This window comes from Atheta coriaria, unplaced genomic scaffold (genome assembly GCF_025399875.1).
Source record: "Atheta coriaria isolate IRGN ID8LTWV9N9 unplaced genomic scaffold, Caltech_Dcor_3.1 hic_scaffold_6_pilon, whole genome shotgun sequence".
Lineage (NCBI taxonomy): Eukaryota > Metazoa > Arthropoda > Insecta > Coleoptera > Staphylinidae > Dalotia > Dalotia coriaria.
Genome location: NW_027045448.1, coordinates 4,253,770 through 4,273,536, shown reverse-complemented (window position 1 = coordinate 4,273,536; position 19,767 = coordinate 4,253,770). Strand labels below are relative to the sequence as shown.

Below are 19,767 nucleotides of genomic sequence, written 5' to 3'. Positions count from 1 at the left end.
AAAATGGCACAAAAATTTTTTAAAGAAATGATTTTGTTATAAAAAAGGCAAAAGATTTCTCTTTTTTATGTTGAAAATTAAAAGTTGGAATTTTTAAATTCTGTTTTCGGATTATGATTGATAATTTAATTCTACATCGATTATTTTAGTAACTTTTTTAGTTTATGCTAACCGTTTAGGCCCTATTTGCAATTTTAATGAAAACAACATTCGACATAAAAAAGAAAAATATTTTGCCTTTTTTATGACGAAATCTTTTTTCAGCAAATGCAGGTTCTGTAATAATTAAAATTTTTAAATTCTGCTTTCGGATTCTGAAAGTAGATTAAATTCAGAATCGGAAACTAGTAACACACTTATAGATTAAGGACCGATTGGCATGTAAAATACAATTTTTTAATTAAAACTGCCAATACAGCCTAAACAGTCAATGTTAAGAAAATAATTACATAAATAGTCGATATAGAATTTTAGCTTACAGAATCCGAAAACAGAATTTAAAAATTCCACCTATACAGAAGCTGCACTTGCTGAAAACAGATTTTTAAACATTATTTTTACCCGTCATTAGTTACCGCGAAAACTATATCAGCCTCCTTACACTTTCTGCGATCCGAATACCAAAACCTGAGTTTCGACTGTTTCGAGTCCAAATTTTGTGTCATTTTGCCTCCCAGAGTCGACAAAATAAAGATTGAATATTAGGAGAGCAGAAAGTTGAGGAGGCTGATAAAGTTTTCGCGGTAACTAGTAATGTGCTGCCTCTGGTGGCGACGGACCGAAGCTCAAAACTTTCGGTTGTTGTAGTTTCTAATTGATAGATGGCACTAGCATGCACTTTTCAAAATAAATAGTTTGAGGGATCGTTAAATATGAATATGTGATCAGGTAGAAATAACAGAAATAATTATAATTAGAAAAACTTTAAAATATTCTTTATTAAAGAAAACACACAAGCATAAATTATGGGAGTCAATTTGTGTAATAATCACAAAAGTTATTAAAGATAATGAAATTTAATAATAACAATCTGATGCAAGAATGGTTCTTCTACGATGTCAGACTCAGGTGCAAAATCCCTAAAACAAGCAAAAATTAGTCCTTCGAACATAAAAATTCAATTTTGGGGTCCAATTTGTGAGATAATCACAAAAGTTATTTAGGAAAATGATAAAGAAATTAATTACTTACAATCTGATGCAAGAATGGTGCTTCTACGATGTCAGACTCAGGTGCAAAATCTCTAAAACAAGCAAAAATTAGTCTTTCGAACATAAAAATGCAATTTTAAGGGTTAATTTGTGAGATAATCACAAAAGTTATTTAGGAAAATGATAAAGAAATTAAATACTTACAATCTGATGCAAGAAAGGTGCTTCTACGATGTCAGACTCAGGTGCAAAATCCCTAAAACAAGCAAAAATTAGTCTTTCGAACATAAAAATGCAATTTAAAGGGTTTATTTGTGAGATAATCACAAAAGTTATTTAGGAAAATGATAAAGAAATTTAATACTTATAATCTGATACAAGAATGGTCCTTCTATGATGTCAGACTCAGGTGCAAAATCCCTAAAACCATCAAAAGTAAGTCCTTCGAACATAAAAATGCAATTTTGGGGGTCAATATGTGAGATAATCACAAAAGTTATTAAGGAAATTGATAAAGAAATTTAATACTTACAATCTGATACAAGAATGGTCCTTCTACGATGTCAGAATCAGGTGCAAAATCCCAAAAACCATCAAAAATTAGTCCTTCGAACATAAAAATGCAATTTTGGGTAGCAATTTATACGATAATCACAAAAGTTATTTAGGAAAATGATAAAGGAATTAATTACTTATATTCTGATACCAGAATGGTCCTTCTACGATGTCAGACTCAGGTGCAAAATCCCCAAAACCATCAAAAATTAGTCCTTCGAACATAAAAATGCAATTTTGGGAATCAATTTGTACGATAATCACAATATTTATTTAGGAAAATGATAAAGGAATTAATTACTTATAATCTGATACCAGAATGGTCCTTCTACGATGTCAGACTCAGGTGCAAAATCCCTAAAACAAGCAAAAATTAGTCCTTCGAACAGGTCGAATTACTGCAACAAACAAATACCACCCGACGGAGAATTTAATTCCGCATCTCTAGACGTCAAGTTTAATTTATTGACCCGCTAAGGTCGCGTGCAAACACGAAAAAATACCAACATATCACGAGAAAAGGGTGAAGAAATCGCGCTTTTATGCAAATTTTCGCGGGTTGCAGGTCGAATTCCTGCAACAAGCAAATACCACCCGAAGGAGAAATTAATTCCGCATCCCTAGACGCCACGTTGAATTTATTGAGTTTCGATTGGTGGTTATTTTTGCTGATCAGTATCTGAAACTGTTACTGAAGATGCCCTCAGAGCGAAACATGTAAAACTCAAAAATATAAATGTAAATCCACAAAATTTCGTATAATTTTTAATAAATAAATATATTTTTAATTAATGACAGCGTATGAATTAAATGGAATTGCAGTAAACAAACACAATGAAAAAGTACACTTTACCTTTCTTTCCCGCGGTGCACGAAAGTCGCTAGAACACGGACAAGACGGACGCCACTTCAGGTAGCCAAGAGTTGATCCTCGGGCAAATATTTGGCGCAGAATTCACCAAGACCTAAAATTAAATCACATTTAAATACAGTAATATTATACACGATTAGTTCACGACATGTTCAGAACAATAACAATACAGTGGAATCCCGATAATCCGTTCACGGCTTAATCCGGCACACCTTGTAATCCGACATGGTCATTTGCCATATGTTTGTCCGACCTAACCAACGACCGACACAAAACCTGCAGCACACGTCAACACGCGATAGTACTGCACGCACGCCGCAATGCAATGCGCAATATTTGCAACAAACAAGGTGGGTATGCAGGATAGGCAAACGCGGGGAATGCGACTAAAAACTTGTTACACAGATAAGCAATAGTGAAATTCTGTGTGCAAAATTTCAAATCATTCGGCAAAAATCACATGGATCCTATATACAACGAAGGGTTCCCGAGATATGTCCTGTTTTCCACCGCGTGTTTTGAAAAATGCAAGAAAAGGGCAAACTTTGGCGGCCATTTTGAGGCAGTTATGACCGAATTTCGCTGGGGTTCAGGGTGCATCTTAAAATTCACCCTTGTCATATCATTAAATAAAGAAAAAACTAAAATATGACAAAGGGTTCCCAAGATATGGCCTGTTTTCCACCGCGTGTTTTGAAAAATGCAAGAAAAGGGCAAACTTTGGCGGCCATTTTGAGGCAGTTATGACCAAATTTTGCGAGGGTTCAGGGGTGCATTTTAAAAACACATTCTTGTCCTATTATTAAATAAAAAAAAACTAAAATATGACAAAGGGTAACCGAGATATGGCCTGCTTTCCATCGCGTGTTTTAAAAAATGCAATAAAAGGGCAAACTTTGGCGGCCATTTTGTGGCAGATACGACCGAATTTCGCGGGGGTTCAGGGGTTCATATTAAAAATGCCCACTTGTCCTATCATTAAATAAAGAAAAAACTAAAATATGACAAAGGGTCACCGAGATATGGCCTGTTTTCCATCGCGTGTTTTGAAAAATGCAAGAAAAGGGCAAATTTTGGCGGCCATTTTGAAGCAGTTATGACAGAATTTCGCGGGAGTTCAGGGATGCATCTTAAAAATGCATTCTAGTCCTCTTATTAAATAAAGAAAAAACTAAAATATGACCAAGGGTCACCGAGATATGGCCTGTTTTCCATCGCGTGTTTCGAAAAATGCAAGAAAAGGGCAAACTTTGACGTCCATTTTAAAGCAGTTACGATCGAATTTCGCGGGGCTTCAAGGGTGCATCTTAAAAACGCACTCCTGTCCTATTATTAAATAAAAAAAAATTTAAGTTGTTTGTAAAGTAGGTTTACGATCGAGATGTTTACGTGATAACGTCTTATTGGTGATATAAGTTTTGTTTGTTGCAATTGTTGTAACACTTCACTTGCACTTCACATTTTGTTTTACTGTTAGGCTCCCCGCACACTACAAACTTTTTATCGGCCGATAAAACATTCAACGAAAACTTAACCGCACGAGAAAATCTCCATTCGTTTGTATGCCGCTAGAGTGAGAGAGACGGAAGATCGGTCAACTCACTCGAACGCTATGACTGGCACGGAATGACTGGCAGCGCTCGAGATGAGACGGGAGATCGGTCCGTCTCTCTGGTTATAACGAGAGGGGGTCGGAATGACTGGCAGCGCTCGAGATGAGACGGGAGATCGGTCCGTCTCTCTCTGGTTATAACGAGAGGGGGGTCGCGATCGACCTCGCTCGTGACACAATGTTTCTGAACCGGTCACCCGTAAAACGATTTTAAAGACGTTATCACGTCAAAACCAAAATATGACAAAGGGTTCCAGAGATATGGCCTGTTTTCCACCGCGTGTTTTGAAAAATGCAATAAAAGGGCAAACTTTGGCGGCCATTTTGAGGTAGTAACGACAAAATTTCGCAGGAATACAGGGGTGCATCTTAAAAATGCACACTTGTCCTATTGTTAAATAAAGAACAAACTAAAATTTGACAATGGGTTCCCGAGATATGGCCTGTTTTCCATCGCGTATTTTGAAATATGCAAGAAAATTGCAAATTTTAGCGGCCATTTGGAGGCAGTTACGACCGAATTTCGCGAGGGTACAGGGGTGCATCTTAAAAACGCACTCTGTCCTATTATTAAATAAAAAAAACTAAAATATGACAAAGGGTTCTCGAAATATGGCCTGTTTTCCATCGCGTGTTTTGAAAAATGCAAGAAAAGGGCAAACTTTAGCGGCCATTTTCTGGCAGTTACCACCGAATTTCGCGGGAGTTCAGGGGTGCATCATAAAAACGCACACTTGTCCTATTATTAAATTTAAAAAAAAACTAAAATATGATCAAGAGTCACCGAGATATGGTCTGTTTTCCGTCACGTGTTTTGAAAAATGCAAGAAATGGGCAAACTTTGGCCGCCATTTTGAAGTTATTAAGCCAACAAGATCACGTGCAAACCCCAAAAACACAAACATTTCATGAAGAAGGGTGAAAAAATCACCCACTTATGCAAGTTATCGCGGGTTGCAGGCCGAAATCGTGTAACGAACAAATACAACCCGACGAAGAATTAAATTCCGCATTTTTTGACACCGCACTGAAGTTATTGAGCCGACAAGATTATGTGCAAACCCGAAAAAACCCTAACATTTCACGAAAAAAGGTGAAAAAATCCCTCTTTTATGCTAATTTTCGCCAGTTGCAGGTCGAATTTCCGTAACAAACAAATATAAGTCGACGGAGAATTTAATAAGGCAGAGACAAAACAAGCAATAAAACTTCCCCGCGAAGTGTAAAATATGATATAAATGCGACTCGAAATCTTATTTAGACACAAATACTGATAAGCAATCGACGAAAATACGCCATAGGTATTGTCACATTGCATATTGAAACTATATGGCCGCTTGCGACGGTACTAAAATATATGCAAATGTATTAAAATACGAAATGATCATGGCCAAGAATTTGGCGCAAAATTCACCACGAACCAAAGTAAAGTCACATTTAAATACAGTAATACTAGACACGGTTAGATAAGCATGTTCACAACAATAACAAGATCGGTCGTTCCAATCCGGCCTAAGCAAAGACTTAAATGCACGTCATATGCGTAAAACTTGTAGAACAATGCGTGTACAAATGTGTATTAAAATTTTAAAAAGTTTGCACTGTACCGTTCTTTCATGGTTATCCCGAAGAAGATTGTCCATGTTCCAATCCATTGCCCAAATAATATCACAACAAAAGTTGCAAAAACGTTGCATGCAACCTGTATCTCGCGAACGTGCAGTGTAAACAAGTTGATAGCACGCATCTTGCAACACGCACAATGAATGCAAAGAAAATTACCGATTTTGTATATTCGACACCTGATTATCTAATAATAAACACTAGACGCGTCACTACTAACTAAATTCAGTCGATGGACTATCGAAATGAACGCGATTTACTGATTTACAAACTCCAAATAAAATGATAACAGCCCCGAAAAACACGCCCTACCCAACCAACGACCGGCACAAAACTGCGCTGAGAACACCTCGCAGCACAATCTGCAACGGCGCCCAACACACGCGATAATCCTGCGCGCACAACGCAATAAAACGCGCACTATGTGCAACAAACAAGGTCGCATGCAGGATGGCCAACTTAAGGAATGCGACTAGAAAACTAGTTTAGGGAAATTTTGCATGCAAAATCGCCATAGGTATTGTCACATTGCATATTGTAACGATATGGCCGCTTGCGACGGTACTAAATGTATTATAATACAAAATCAAAAATATACCATAAATATTGGCATATACGCCTATTGGAACCATTTACCCAATACGAATTAAATGCACATAAATTTTGTTTATAATAATAAATAAATAATAAATACATGACAATTCATGTTAAAACCAAAAATAACCTACACAACCAGTGATCTGTATACAGACAAGAAAAGGTGCAGAAATAATAATTTGTCGCGAAATTAGAATTAAAAATATGATTGAATTGTAAACTTACGAATTGTTATGCACATCATTCACCAGGGCACAGCAAGTGCTGTAATTAAAAGAAAAAAAGTTGAAATATTTCATAAGATTTAAGAATAAAATATTCATACATCATAGAAGAAATACAACATGTATTGTTAAATTAAAAGTTACTTACGCAGGGATAATGATCAATAAATCTACATGGGGCCCGTCCTATATCCAATTCATTTAGCGACCGACACTGAACCTCGTCACTTGCATAAGTACTCATTAATTACTTTGTATTAAATTTCTTTTAGTCGAATTTTCCTATCAATACTTGGAAGCAAAGATATTGTATAAAATATAAAATTAGCCAATTGGCCGGTTTAGCCTTTAGCTGATTAGCCTGGCTAATTTCGGTTAACCGGCTAAGCCGAGTAGTCAGCCAGCTAATTAGCCAGGTTAACTTTTTTAACCGGCTTAGCCGGCTAAATTGTACAGCCCTAGTATGCACACGAAACGCGATCAAACATCTACCACTTTTTTATAATAATGTACATTAAACGCGCAAATAATAAATTACATTACTATAGTAGTTACAATTAAATACTCGATTGATGAACGAGTATAATGCAAATTTAGAAAGCAAAAGTCCGAACCACGAAGTCCGAACAAACAATACGAGTCGGTCAAAACACGCCTGGACCAACCAGCGACCGGCGCGGAACTGACTGCAAACCCATCGATAGCGCATGTCGTAGCAGAGCAAACAACGACGCGACAGTTTACGATAAGAAAGCAAGAGATGCGCAAGACCAGCGCGTCGATGGCATGCGACCTTGTTGCAAATTGCGCAATCCCGACTAAACTAGAATCTACTGCATGCGTCGCGAGGAGATTTCAACGACGACACTCGGGAATTTCATGCGTTGCATTCCACACGGCGGAAGTGATAAGAAAGTAAATAGTGTTAAAAACAAACACAATTCTCATGCCGAATATCCGCGTTTGCCGATAAATATAGAAATAAACAATACAATTCTGTTATATGATTTTTAGTTCATGCTAGTGCCATCTCTGAATGATACAGGTAGGAGTCCCGGAATATGGATTATTAAAATAATGAAAGATTGTGCAATTTTACATTAATTTATTAATCGCGAAATATGCGCTGGAAATACGAACAATTGCAAGAATTGATAAATGTTATAATAACGAATAATGGTAACAGTTAAATCAAAGTGGTGTAAACAATACATCTATATAATAAGAGTTCTATGATGAATGATAATATTGCAATTGTAATTCCTATAATCCATACCAGAAAAACACCCCGGACGTGTTCCAAAAGCAATATGGTTGGTCCCTTCGGTGGAATTTTATTATCCAGATACTTTAGTATATCCGCCATTTTGTTTTCGGTCGCGTAAGTATCCCACTCCCATTTTGTAAGCAAACCGCCACTTTTCCACCAAAGAATAAACTGATTTAATAGCGGCATGTGCAATAAATATGCTTCACTTGTTATAGAAATCGTCGAATATGATTTCAAGAAAAAATAATCCATAGGCTTCACCAAAGACAGAAAATCGCCGGTTTTCTGGTTCAATAATGTCGATACTGCAAATAATTAACTATTAAATATTATTTTACATTATGATAAATTACCTACACTTGGTAATTGTCATATAATGTGCTGTTACTTTCTTTGTGTAGGGAATATTTATGTTTTCATCAGTCCAACGTGAGAAAGCTTTAATTTCAGCATCCTGGAAACATTTTTAATAGCTGTAATATTACTAATTCATTTCTAACCTCAAATAATTTACAGTTAATGATTCAAAATCTCTCTGCCAATACGGATGATTAGCCCATTCAACCAGAAGTTTTGAATTGGCCAGATCTTCAATCGTCCTTATGTCAGCTTCATAACTGGCTGTCATCAATTTTTCGACAATCTCGGAAGAGAGAAGCGATGAATACAGCACTGACATGACGAACATTATCGCAATTAAACAATTAGCACGAATATTACATGGAAAATCATGTGATTTTAATCCTTGTGTAAAAAACAAAGCAATAATTTTCATGAGTCCTGGTCGATTCACATTGGTTTTGAGACTTTTTTCAAACCAAAAGAAAATGGCGATTGTCAAGTAACAAGAAATGATTAACATCCATAGTTTTAACTCGAATACTTGCAATAGATTCAACCAATCAATATATTCTCTGGAAGTAAGATAAAATGAGGTTAGGATTATGATTATAAATGAGGTTATGTTACTTTGGTTTTGGAGCAAGAAAACCTAAATCTAGGTTAGTTACGTCATAAGTTGTGGTTAGGCCAGGGTGAAGGCCTAGTATTCCTAATAAAAACATTGGTCTATTTGGGGCCCATCCAGTGGACACTGAAATGTCCATATTCATTGAATGTGCAAAGAATATCATCATTTTCACTTCGGATCCAACTGCGTTTACTAAAATATACGCAAAATAACAATAAATATAAAAATATCGTTAAAAATGTTACATCCGAAAGTCATTGGAAAAGTATTTGAATAAACACCAACTTCTAAACGTCCTCCAGTTTGTTTTCTTCGTGAATCCGAAAAGAAATCACCAATATTTGCATTTTGAAACATTTTATCTGAAATTCTCCATCGGTTTAACATAATTATCTCCCTTAATTCCCAATGATCAAAAGCATAAATGATAAACTCATTGTATACTCTTTCGATAAAAATTGCATTCGCAGCATAAATACGAAAGTTATCATCTTGAAAACGAAACTCTGGTTGTTTATAATTGTTGATTGTATCATTTTTAACAAAATAATGCCTTTAAATGCATTATCATTATTGTCAAAAAGGCATTTATAAATATAATTGTGGTTGGTTAGTGATAAATCATATAGAATATAATGAATGCAACCAGGAACACAGATTTTCGGATTTACTAATTGCGGAAGTGTCGAATTTAAATGAATTTTGAAATAATCATTAGCAGGTGTTTCAAACTGAATAACACATCTAGCGTTTTGAAAATGTGTATTTATGATAATATTTAACATGAGTTGTACCGAGTTTGCAACTTCCATATTCAGATTATCCATTAAAATGGCCGCCATTATATGAAGAAACAAGAAATACACGTTTACTACCTACTTATTTAGGTTTCTGTAAGGAAAAAGTTCTAGAACATAAATTTACATTAATTAAACACTCAAATTTAATAAGTGGTTGCATGATCATGAAAACATTATTTCTTGTCAATCAAATTGATTAATTGATTAGTGTACATCATAGTATCTATCGTTTAACATAATGAGAAATGGTTAATTTTATTAAATTTGAGTTTATCGTTGCAAAATCAATGAAATCTAATTCTTTTAAGTGTAATTGTTTAAGTTAATCCACATTTTGTTTCTGAAAACATACAACTACTCAATTATTTATCCAAATTTCATCCATGAACGCATTGTATGTTAACGATTCGAGTTTTAAGGCGAAAAACGGTCAACTTCTGTAAGGTTATGTTTGAATTTATACATGTGATTTACGTGATTCTCAAAGACTTTTAACAACTTTTAAGTTAAAAGGATAAATGACAATAACATGATTCAATGTCTTCATAATGAATATAAGTTTTCAAAACAATGTTTTCTATTAATTCGTTCAATATCGTTAACAAATTCTGCAAATCATTCTACAAATTATATAAAACAACCAAAACAAACACCAACACCACCAACAACACTCAACCCAATCATCAAGTACAACATATTCAATTTCGAAGTTTCAAGGATGTTCGACTTGAAGATATTCCAGAAGTATCAGTCTCCACCATTCGATCAAAGTTTAAGAAGTATGATATGAAGTTTGAGGAGGTTTACACTAATTTTATAATTAGTTGTCCTATGTGTGAGAAGCAAAAAGAGAGTCTAATAGATAAAACAAAAATATTTGTTAATAAAAGAACAGGTATTAATAATTTTTGTTTTATTTAAAATAGCTTATTAATGTTTACCTTTGCTTCAGGATCATTCACATGTGAAACATGTCATCATACAGGAACCTGGTTTGATATTGAATCCTACATCACATCTAGCAACACCAAAAATGTCAAATTCAAAGATCCACTGGTTGTGAAAGAGCTGAACAAACTTACACAGTACTTAAGAAACTTGAAAAACAATACAATAAGTTTTAAAAACATTGATGATGCTCTTTCCAAGCAAATATTGAAGAAATTTGAGCTGCCAGTAAAGATTTTATAGTTATTTTGTGATTTATTTATTAATTTGATTGTTCTAGGACATAATTCCAAAGAGTTTAATGATAACACTGGGTGTAACAGTGGACATCACCCACACCAGTATGTATTTTCCACTTCATAATTCTGCATATGACATTGTGGGCCATAAAGTTATTAGAGTGAATGCTAAAAGTTCAATCGAACCGTCTTTAAGACACACAGCATCAAGTGGTATTTTGTATCATAGAGGCAGCAAATCTTCATCAACAGCTATTGTAGTTGCAACCGTTGGCGATTTTCTCAATTTTGTTAATGCTAATTCAGCATATCATGTTATCTGTTTACCAAATGGACTTGCAAATCTCTCTTTGCACGTTTTACCCGCGTTTGATCGATTTGCCAGGTTGATTCTATGGTTTGGAAATGATCTCTCAGCGTGGGAAACTGCAAGGAATTTTTCTAAGAAGCTTGGAGAACGAAGATGTTCCTTTATAAGGTGAAATATTACTAATAAAGTTGAATTAATTTGTTAAAACATTATTATTTGTCATAGGAATATGGAAGTTGTTCCGGAAACATTGCAGGACTTCAAGAATCTCATCTCATCCGCGCAACCAATGTGGCACAAATCAATCACAACGTTTGCGAGTCTGCGTGAAGACGTCCTCTCAGATCTGCAAAACATCGACCGTGTGCAGGGCATAAAATGGTCACGTTTTCCCACATTAAATCGAATAGTCAAAGGTCACCGCCGCGGCGAACTCACAGTATTCACTGGCCCTACCGGAAGCGGTAAAACAACTTTCATAAGCGAATATTCTCTGGATTTAGCAATGCAAGGTGTGAATACACTTTGGGGCAGTTTTGAAATTCGCAACGCGCGTTTAGCACGCACAATGTTGCAACAAATGGCGGGTATTCCTCTCGACGAACATTTAGATCAGTACGATCACTGGGCTGATAAATTTGAAGTCCTTCCTATTTACTATATGACTTTTCACGGCCAGCAATCGATCAAAGTTGTAATGGAAGCCATCGAGCATGCTGTTTATGTGCATGATATTTCGCATGTCATCATTGACAACCTGCAGTTTATGATGGGTATGAGTGAAGAGACGAGAAACATGGACAGGTTCTGGAAGCAGGACTTAATCGTAGCCAACTTTCGAACGTTTGCTACGCGAAGAAATTGTCATGTTACTTTAGTTATTCATCCTAGGAAAGAGCGGGATGCGGAAGATCTGACGATGAGTTCAATTTTCGGCGGTGCCAAAGCCTCGCAAGAAGCCGACAACATTTTAATTATTCAAGATAAGCGACTGGCTTCTATAAAAGGCAAGAAGTATTTACAGGTTTGTAAGAATCGTTACAGCGGCGATCTGGGTGTGATGCCATTAGATTTTGATAAGTCTAGCTTGAGTTTTGTGAGTAAAAAAGACAAAAAGAAGTTGGAAATTGGTCCAAAGATTGATGTTACTAATGATCAGGGCATTTACCAGACTGAGTGATATTTTTATACACTATATATTTTGTTACTGAGTCAGCTAAGAAATTTATATTTTATAAATATAAACATATAGTATTTGTACAAGTGAAAACATTCATCTTATTTGTGCTATGCTTGTGTAGTGTCAGTAGTTTCCCATGAAACTTAAAACTTCCGGCGTTAATTCATTGAATTGTTCTATACTTGGGTGCAGTCGCATTTAAAGCGCAACAGTCTGGTTCACATACACATGTCTCCAGCGGCAATCAGCTGACTGCATTGCTTTGCGCTGTTTGCTCGCTGGTCTACAGATGCATCTCATTTCATTTCAGTTTCGTTTGCAAGTTCGGCGTACCCAGCCTCACGGTCGTTTCAGCCCGAACGTAAACAAATGATCTGTTATATTCATTATCGAAACCGGGGTACATATCGTCCCTATTTATCTCTATCGCTCAGTATAACCTCATTATTCATGCCTATTTTGAGTTGGTTTTAACTAATTTTAACTGAAACGCGTGCTAATTGCCTAAAATGAAGCTCGGAATTTTAACTTATGCGCTGGTACACGTTTTAATTCTGTGTTTACTGCGTAATGGAAACGGGAGTGCAAGTGAAGTGAAAAGACCGGCGGTTTTAATTGGGATTTTAGTTCGGAATAAAGCGCACACGCTGCCGTATTTCCTAACGCTTCTAGAGCGTCTGGATTATCCGAAACAGCGGATATCTTTATGGTATGTAATGACATACATACTTTAATTCATAGTATTTACTTAAACTTGCGTTTATATTCATTTCTGAGTTAAATGTATTTAAAATATTCAACAGAGACAAAAATATAATTTGCGGATTTATTTTACAGGATAAAAAGTGATGATAATGTAGATAATTCAATAGAAATTTTAAAGAAGTGGCTGAGTAGTGTTAAAAATAAATATCATAATGTAAAAGTTAGTTTCGAGAAGAACGGAAAAAAATCAGTGAACCAAGATCAGAAAGGGATTGGTTATTGGACTGATGAAAGATTTAATCACATTATTCAGTTAAGAGAGGAGATTTTAAACTACGGACGACAAATCTGGGCTGATTATTTATTGGTATGTAAACATTTCAATTATGTACTTACAATTGCTGTTATACGTGAGTTGTATATTGGGTTGCCTATGTTCAAACAGCGTTTAAACTTTTCTAATCGTAACGTCCAACTTCCTCATCCAATTAATTACATAAACTAAGCGTATACAAGGACGACAAAAAGTCTCATTAATCATTCAAGGAGATGTACAAAACTTTTTGTTACACCTGCGCAATATTTATATACGGATAATAATGATTAAATTGAATGTTTAGAAGATTATTGATAATAATACAATCAAAACTTTATTATTTATCAAGATAAACTCAGATTACTAAACGAAAATTGTAATTTTCTAATAATTAATTAATAACTCGGACTACACTTGCTTGTATCTGCTTCAGACACTTAGATATTACTTGGACCACGAATTTCCTCATTAAACATCACAGTTTTAATTACATTGTTCCAGATGTTAGACGCAGATGCTTTCCTAACTAATCCCAACACGCTCGACTCCCTGCTGTCCAAAAACCTCCCTGTGGTTGCCCCACTTTTGAAATCAGACGGTTTATATTCAAACTTCTGGCACGGCATGACCGAGGACTTTTATTACGAGCGCACGGAGGACTACAAACCAGTATTGAATCGTGAACGAATCGGATGCTTCGACGTGCCGATGATCCATTCCGCCGTGCTGATACATCTAAACAGTCTGGCCTCTGACCATTTGACCTATATGCCGGAAAAAGTGGAAAATTATACAGGGCCTAGTGATGACATCATCACATTTGCGATATCCGCCCGGACGCACAACATCCCTTTACATGTTTGTAACGATCAAGTGTACGGATTCATAATGGTGCCGTTAGAGGCCGATGATACTCTGCAACACGATCTAATGCAGCTCACAAATCTGAAACTTGAGGTCCTGGTTGAGAACGACCCGTTGCCGGTGAACCTCGATGTCTTTGGTGACTTTGTCAGGCTGCCTGCGAAGTCAAAGCTGGGTTTTGATGAAATCTATATGATTAACTTGGCTAGGAGGACGGAAAGACGGGAAAGGATGTTGCATTGTTTTGATGAACTAGGGTTGGATGTGCAGATTGTTGATGCTGTTGATGGAAGGTGAGTACAATTTTACTTTTATCCTTTTTTTAATTTTGGAGCAGTGAATTATGCTAGTGATTCAAGATGGTGACGGTCGTGACAGGTGATTTGGAAGGCGTTGAGGTTCATTGATAAAGATAGATTTCGTCATCGCTTTCGGCAAATAGCATAATATATTATGCAGCGGTGTATTGTCAGTGGAAATTATTCAAGCCGCGAGCAGCAGTCGTTTTCCCTCGCGGGTATATGTTGCTGGAATTCGATTTTCTTCCTTTGCTCTTTTTCTCTTTAAAATCTACTTGTTCCATTTGGTATTTTTATCATTTATACTGCATATCGACTCCGCTTTTAGTTTCCGGTTGGTATTTCCTTTTCGTCTCTAGGGTAAAATGGCGCCACATGTTTTATTTTTCAACGTACGTTCTTTTTTGTTGCATATTTTATAAATTGTGAATATCTACGACATTGATAATGTTTTAACATTAATTGTTATGGACGGCCAATTTAATTAATTTGCATTGTCCTTTACTCTTTTCTTCTACGTTGTAAAGACGGTGTTATAAAATAAATATTTATTTATTTGATCGCCATTTGAAAAATATACAAATAATTTACTTATAATATGATGTATGTAAACAATACAGCATGTTGACGTGATACTCCTGATCAGTGGCGTAGCTACCATAAAGACTTCTGGACCCTCTTCTCTCACCTTTCATGAGGAAACAGGTTTAATTTTCAAATATTTGGATCAAAGAGGTTTCAAATTTATTTAAAAATTTGTCTTTTGCGACGCAAGAAATGGAACTTTTGGATCGTAAGGTTCCGTATATGATACGCTACGCCACAAATCACAATACTATAGGTTGTTTTTGTTTATTCGCGTAGGAATGGTTTCTAAGAACAAATAATGCCCCGCTTTTGTTGCGGAAACTATACCAGCTGAATCTAGGTGTATTAGCTGGACCATTTTCCAAGGTATTTTTTTTCGTCCCCGTCCGGCGTTAAGAGGATATTGTTGTTAATTACACCAAAGTGTTTGGGTAATTTGAGCGCCCGCTGCGGCGCGTCGTGACGCTGCCGTTGAGGCGGCACAACGCCGTCATGTTTGCATTACCGCTCCCCGCACTACAACCGAAGTTGAGCGGCTGATGGAGGTTCGTTGTGTAACGATCTCGACGATTCGAATTGCAAAACATCCGAGATAGGGCTAATTCCATCCGACGCATTCCGTCCTAAGAAAAGACATCAAATATTAGTCATTATCTACGCTTTAGAAAATTAATTTTTACTATCAAATAATAATTACTTTAATTTCAATCATTCTGGCGGAGTAAATAATCGGATTAGCAACAGTTTTTAAAATAATCAATATGTTGCTCAGCCATCCAATGACGAATTGCATCAGGAGTCCGACTTCCTGCGCGAATTTATCCGTTGCAAACACGCAACCATCCGCACAAATCAACACGAAAATCGTCACGGCTGGAAGCCAGCCGACGAGGAACGAGCCGAGAATCAACAATGTTGTATAAACAGCTTTCACGTTGCCCTCCATTGTGCGTCGCTGCTGGGTGCTGGCTCTGGTCATCCCTCGACTACGCTGACTTCCAGATCGCGACAGTGTCGCCCATGTTCTCTGCTGCCTGCGCACAATATACAAAATGTGCGAGTAGAAATATATCATCATGATGAGCGGCACCACGAAGAACGATATGAATACAATTCGAAATTTGACCTTGTCGAAGGAATTGTCAGTAATTGGACATGTCTGCCAGAAGTTCCTCTCGGTAAGGAAGTACGTCATGAAGAACGCGATTGGAACCACCCACAACATCACCGTGACGATAGTTATCTTTTTCGATGTCACTATAGTTGTATAATGCAATGGTTTTAGTATCCCCAGCCAGTGATTGATGCTGAGAGCCAGGAGATGGAAAACTGTGATGATAATACCACTGAGGCGATACATCTCCAGCCATACTTGTATGTGACACAATTCGATGTTGTGCAGGTGTGGCAGGTAGCTGTTGATGACCAAACCGACACCGATTAATGTCGATGTGCAGGCGTCGGCGGCGGCGAGACTCAGACTGATGTGAAGTGTCGGTGACAACGGCCGACGGATCCATCGCACTGCGATCAGTACTCGCACGTTGATCATTATCGAGACGAGGCATAATATCAACAGGATTGGCAGGGCGTATCTGACCAACGCACTGAATGTATTCGCGTCCGCTTCCGGAAGGAAGGTTCCGTTCGTGCCGGTGAAATTTTTGAGATAATCATCGCTGAAATTATAGTAGTAGTAGTAACTGTTGGTGGAGTTCGCCCAGTCGTTCATCATCCTGCTGGATTGTGCATCTGGAAGGAGAAAGAAAGCCGGTTTAAAATGGCGTGAATTTACAAGTTTGTGTGTTTGAAATTACAGGAATCTCAGCGAGGCGCTGCTTGAGTCTATAACGTTTCTGCCGGAGTACGCGGATCCTTATCATAAGAGGTAACAAGTGCGGAAAGTCATGAAACGCATAATTTATTGGCAAAGTTTTTGCTTCATGCTGTTCGCAGGCCAATGACGCATGGTGAGATCGGCTGCTTCATGAGCCATTACATAATCTGGCAGAGGGTGAGTATACGGAGTGTTTTTTTTTAAATATGCATTGGATGTTCGTGTCGGAAATTCAATTCGTGCGATTAAATCTTTTGCCGGTGCGAGAAAGTGTGTAAAACAAATTGAAAGTCTATTTAGGTTCAAATGCATGCGAAGAGGCGATAAAATAGATGAAATTTTTCGATTTCATGCAATAAACAACAAGAATGCATTCAGTTTGGTGTTAAAATAGCGTAAAGCTTCATTTTTAGGTTTTTCTTAGTGGGTTTATTTGTTTGTTACGCTTTCATGCTGAAACTACTCAAGTAATCATCATGAAATTTTGTACACATATACTCAAGAGTATTGAGAAGAACGTAGGATACTTTTGGATCGAAAATAATAACTTTAAGGATGTGAAATAAGGGATAAATGTTGATTTTAGCATGAAAAGTACATCTTACTTAAATTTTTACTAAAAGCTATTTAGGCAAAAGAACCGAATAAATTTTAATATGCATTTTCTTAATAATAAATTAATATAAAGACAATTACCTTACCCTTTAGGTAAAATTTAAATACTTTTAATTGTCCGTTATTTTGCTACTTAAAAGTAATAATACACTTTGAAGAAGCTTCATGAAATTTCATTCAAACAGTTATTTACTAACAATGTTCATTATACTTCTGCTAAGTTGCACTAAAACACTTATATGCACCTCCTGTTCCTTGGTGTTACTGTCTTCCTAAACGAGAAACCTCAAGCTTGTTTGCTTGTTTCGTGTTTCTTGCTAACATGGCAATTTAATTAACCCCCCACATAAATTAAAGTCCTCGCACATTTGTTCCGCACTAGTTTCGCCTTGTGTACCGCAAACAATCGAAATCTTGTATCTTATCCTCACTTCGATTTACGACATCTTGCAATGTCACATGAGGATTTATTTACTCGTGCGTTGCGCATTTAATTCATAGTTCTATTTGCAGATCGTGGAGGAAGGTCATCAGATAGCGCTGGTTTTGGAAGACGATGTGAGATTCGAGTCGTTTTTTACCATCAAGGTTCGTCAACTAATGGATGAATTAAGGACTATTCCTGATTGGGACCTGGTGTATGTATAACTTTTTTCTTTTTTAATATAAAGTGGATTACGTTGTGCTGCATTCAAGTTTTAACCGTGTTTGGCAACTTTGTTCATTTGGTTGCAGCTATTTCGGTCGGAAGCGACTGCAAGAGAGCGACGAGCCGTGGGTGGTGAACGCCAAATACCTAGTTGAAGTGGGCTATTCCTATTGGACCCTAGGCTATGCGTTGACGGCGCGCGGGGCGCGAAAACTACTCGCCGCTCAACCGCTCGACAAGCTACTGCCCGTCGACGAATATCTTCCGATCCTCTTCGATAAGCATCCGCAACACGCGTGGAAAATTCATTACCCGCAGCGAGATTTGCGCGCCCTCTCCGCCGCACCGCTCCTGCTCTATCCCACCCACTATACCGGCGAACAGGGCTATATAAGCGACACCGAGGACTCTCAAATCATTCACAACGACACTGATAATCAGCCCAACCACGCTGATGAAGATTCTCTAACGAAAGAAACACGAATGGAACTTTGATGATGTTCTATTTTTGGCACAATTTTCTCTGGAATGGAAAAACTTGAACTTGTGTGCCATTAAGTGCCTTTTCACTAACATGAATCGCTGGAATGTAGACGCTAATTAATTAGTTAATGATTCGCTTCACAAGGAATGTAATTGCCATATAATTTTAAGGTTGAATGGCTTGGAATGGAGATATAAGCATCAAAAGATAATTTCTCATTATATTATAATGGTAACTATAGTAAAACTTTGTTTAATTTAATAGTAAGAGTAATTCTGCGAATACGTGCCATTTATTTCATATTTTTATACGTTTCTATTATGTGTTCCAACTATATAAGAGGCATTAACCAAATATGTACTTTTGTAACGTACAATAAAATTGTTTTTACTTCCACCTTTAAAGGGTCAGTTTTTCCACCGTTTTTAGGCACAAAAAGGGGTACTTTATATACGGACGGCCAAGCGTGAGTAATATCCATTATCTACGGGGCAGAGCTTGCGCCTGCGCATTTGCCTACGGACGTCAGTCAAACACGTCAAAGAATTCATTGTACGTTTCAGCGGGCGTAGTTCAATGTTCCGTTGTGAATTATGATGCACTAGATGCAACATAATGCAACATCAATTTTATATGCCAATCATGAAACAGCACGACAACATTTTTAGCGTTGAATATTTGCCGCCGGGCAGTTATGAGTTGATGAGTCGAATATTTTCTGACGGCTGCGACATTCAAAATATTATCATGAAGAATAGTTCAAGGCTTTCGCGACTTGGCTTGAATTTATATCGTGGGTAATACATGATAACACGATTTTCATAATTCATAAACTTCAATATCTAGCGTCTTAGTCGAGTCGCAAAAAATCTTTCTACTCGTTTCGTGGTGTCAGCATAAATTTTGTCCTTGAGTACATTTATTATTGCGCGTAGTTCTTCTCATTTCCATAATATATATATTACAGTTTGAAAGCAGTGAAAAAGTGTACTGCATATTCAAAGAGTTGGAATTAAAACTATTCATTGAATTTGGTTAATGAGTTTAAAGTTTTTATATT

The 19,767-nt window shown here is 36.8% G+C and overlaps 3 protein-coding genes and 2 long non-coding RNA genes across 12 annotated transcripts; 2 read left to right on the top strand and 3 right to left on the bottom strand.

Moving 5' to 3' along the window:
- Window positions 1-907: 907 nt before the first annotated feature.
- LOC135794267 (uncharacterized) lies at window positions 908-7,303 on the bottom strand. 8 transcript variants are annotated; one of them, XR_010548854.1, is made up of 11 exons: window positions 7,189-7,303; window positions 6,782-6,924; window positions 6,635-6,673; window positions 2,560-2,671; window positions 2,008-2,063; window positions 1,844-1,921; window positions 1,684-1,757; window positions 1,516-1,571; window positions 1,356-1,407; window positions 1,192-1,243; window positions 908-1,079 (listed from the first exon to the last, which is right to left on the bottom strand). It is a non-coding gene; the product is annotated as an uncharacterized lncRNA (long non-coding RNA). The 8 variants fall into 8 exon arrangements; XR_010548852.1 differs by having other exon boundaries at window positions 6,782-7,303; XR_010548859.1 differs by lacking the exons at window positions 6,635-6,673; window positions 6,782-6,924; window positions 7,189-7,303 and adding exons at window positions 2,122-2,280; window positions 5,797-6,204.
- A 571-nt stretch (window positions 7,304-7,874) lies between these two features.
- On the bottom strand, window positions 7,875-8,550 carry LOC135794361 (uncharacterized). The gene is made up of 3 exons (XR_010548875.1): window positions 8,418-8,550; window positions 8,261-8,357; window positions 7,875-8,208 (listed from the first exon to the last, which is right to left on the bottom strand). It is a non-coding gene; the product is annotated as an uncharacterized lncRNA (long non-coding RNA).
- Window positions 8,551-9,921: 1,371 nt separating this feature from the next.
- On the top strand, window positions 9,922-12,440 carry LOC135793971 (mitochondrial DNA helicase-like). The gene is made up of 4 exons (XM_065305091.1): window positions 9,922-10,568; window positions 10,626-10,849; window positions 10,902-11,338; window positions 11,396-12,440. Exons 1-4 carry the CDS (start codon window positions 10,244-10,246, stop codon window positions 12,348-12,350), a joined length of 1,941 nt encoding a protein of 646 aa, XP_065161163.1. The 5' UTR covers window positions 9,922-10,243; the 3' UTR covers window positions 12,351-12,440.
- A 152-nt stretch (window positions 12,441-12,592) lies between these two features.
- LOC135793972 (glycosyltransferase 25 family member-like) lies at window positions 12,593-19,061 on the top strand. The gene is made up of 7 exons (XM_065305092.1): window positions 12,593-13,059; window positions 13,188-13,422; window positions 13,873-14,528; window positions 16,942-17,010; window positions 17,079-17,136; window positions 18,088-18,212; window positions 18,310-19,061. Exons 1-7 carry the CDS (start codon window positions 12,860-12,862, stop codon window positions 18,716-18,718), a joined length of 1,752 nt encoding a protein of 583 aa, XP_065161164.1. The 5' UTR covers window positions 12,593-12,859; the 3' UTR covers window positions 18,719-19,061.
- LOC135793973 (trace amine-associated receptor 4-like) lies at window positions 15,049-16,736 on the bottom strand. The gene is made up of 2 exons (XM_065305094.1): window positions 15,820-16,736; window positions 15,049-15,745 (listed from the first exon to the last, which is right to left on the bottom strand). The coding sequence occupies exons 1-2, from the start codon at window positions 16,672-16,674 to the stop codon at window positions 15,536-15,538; spliced, it is 1,065 nt and encodes a 354-aa protein (XP_065161166.1). The 5' UTR covers window positions 16,675-16,736; the 3' UTR covers window positions 15,049-15,535.
- Window positions 19,062-19,767: the final 706 nt, after the last annotated feature.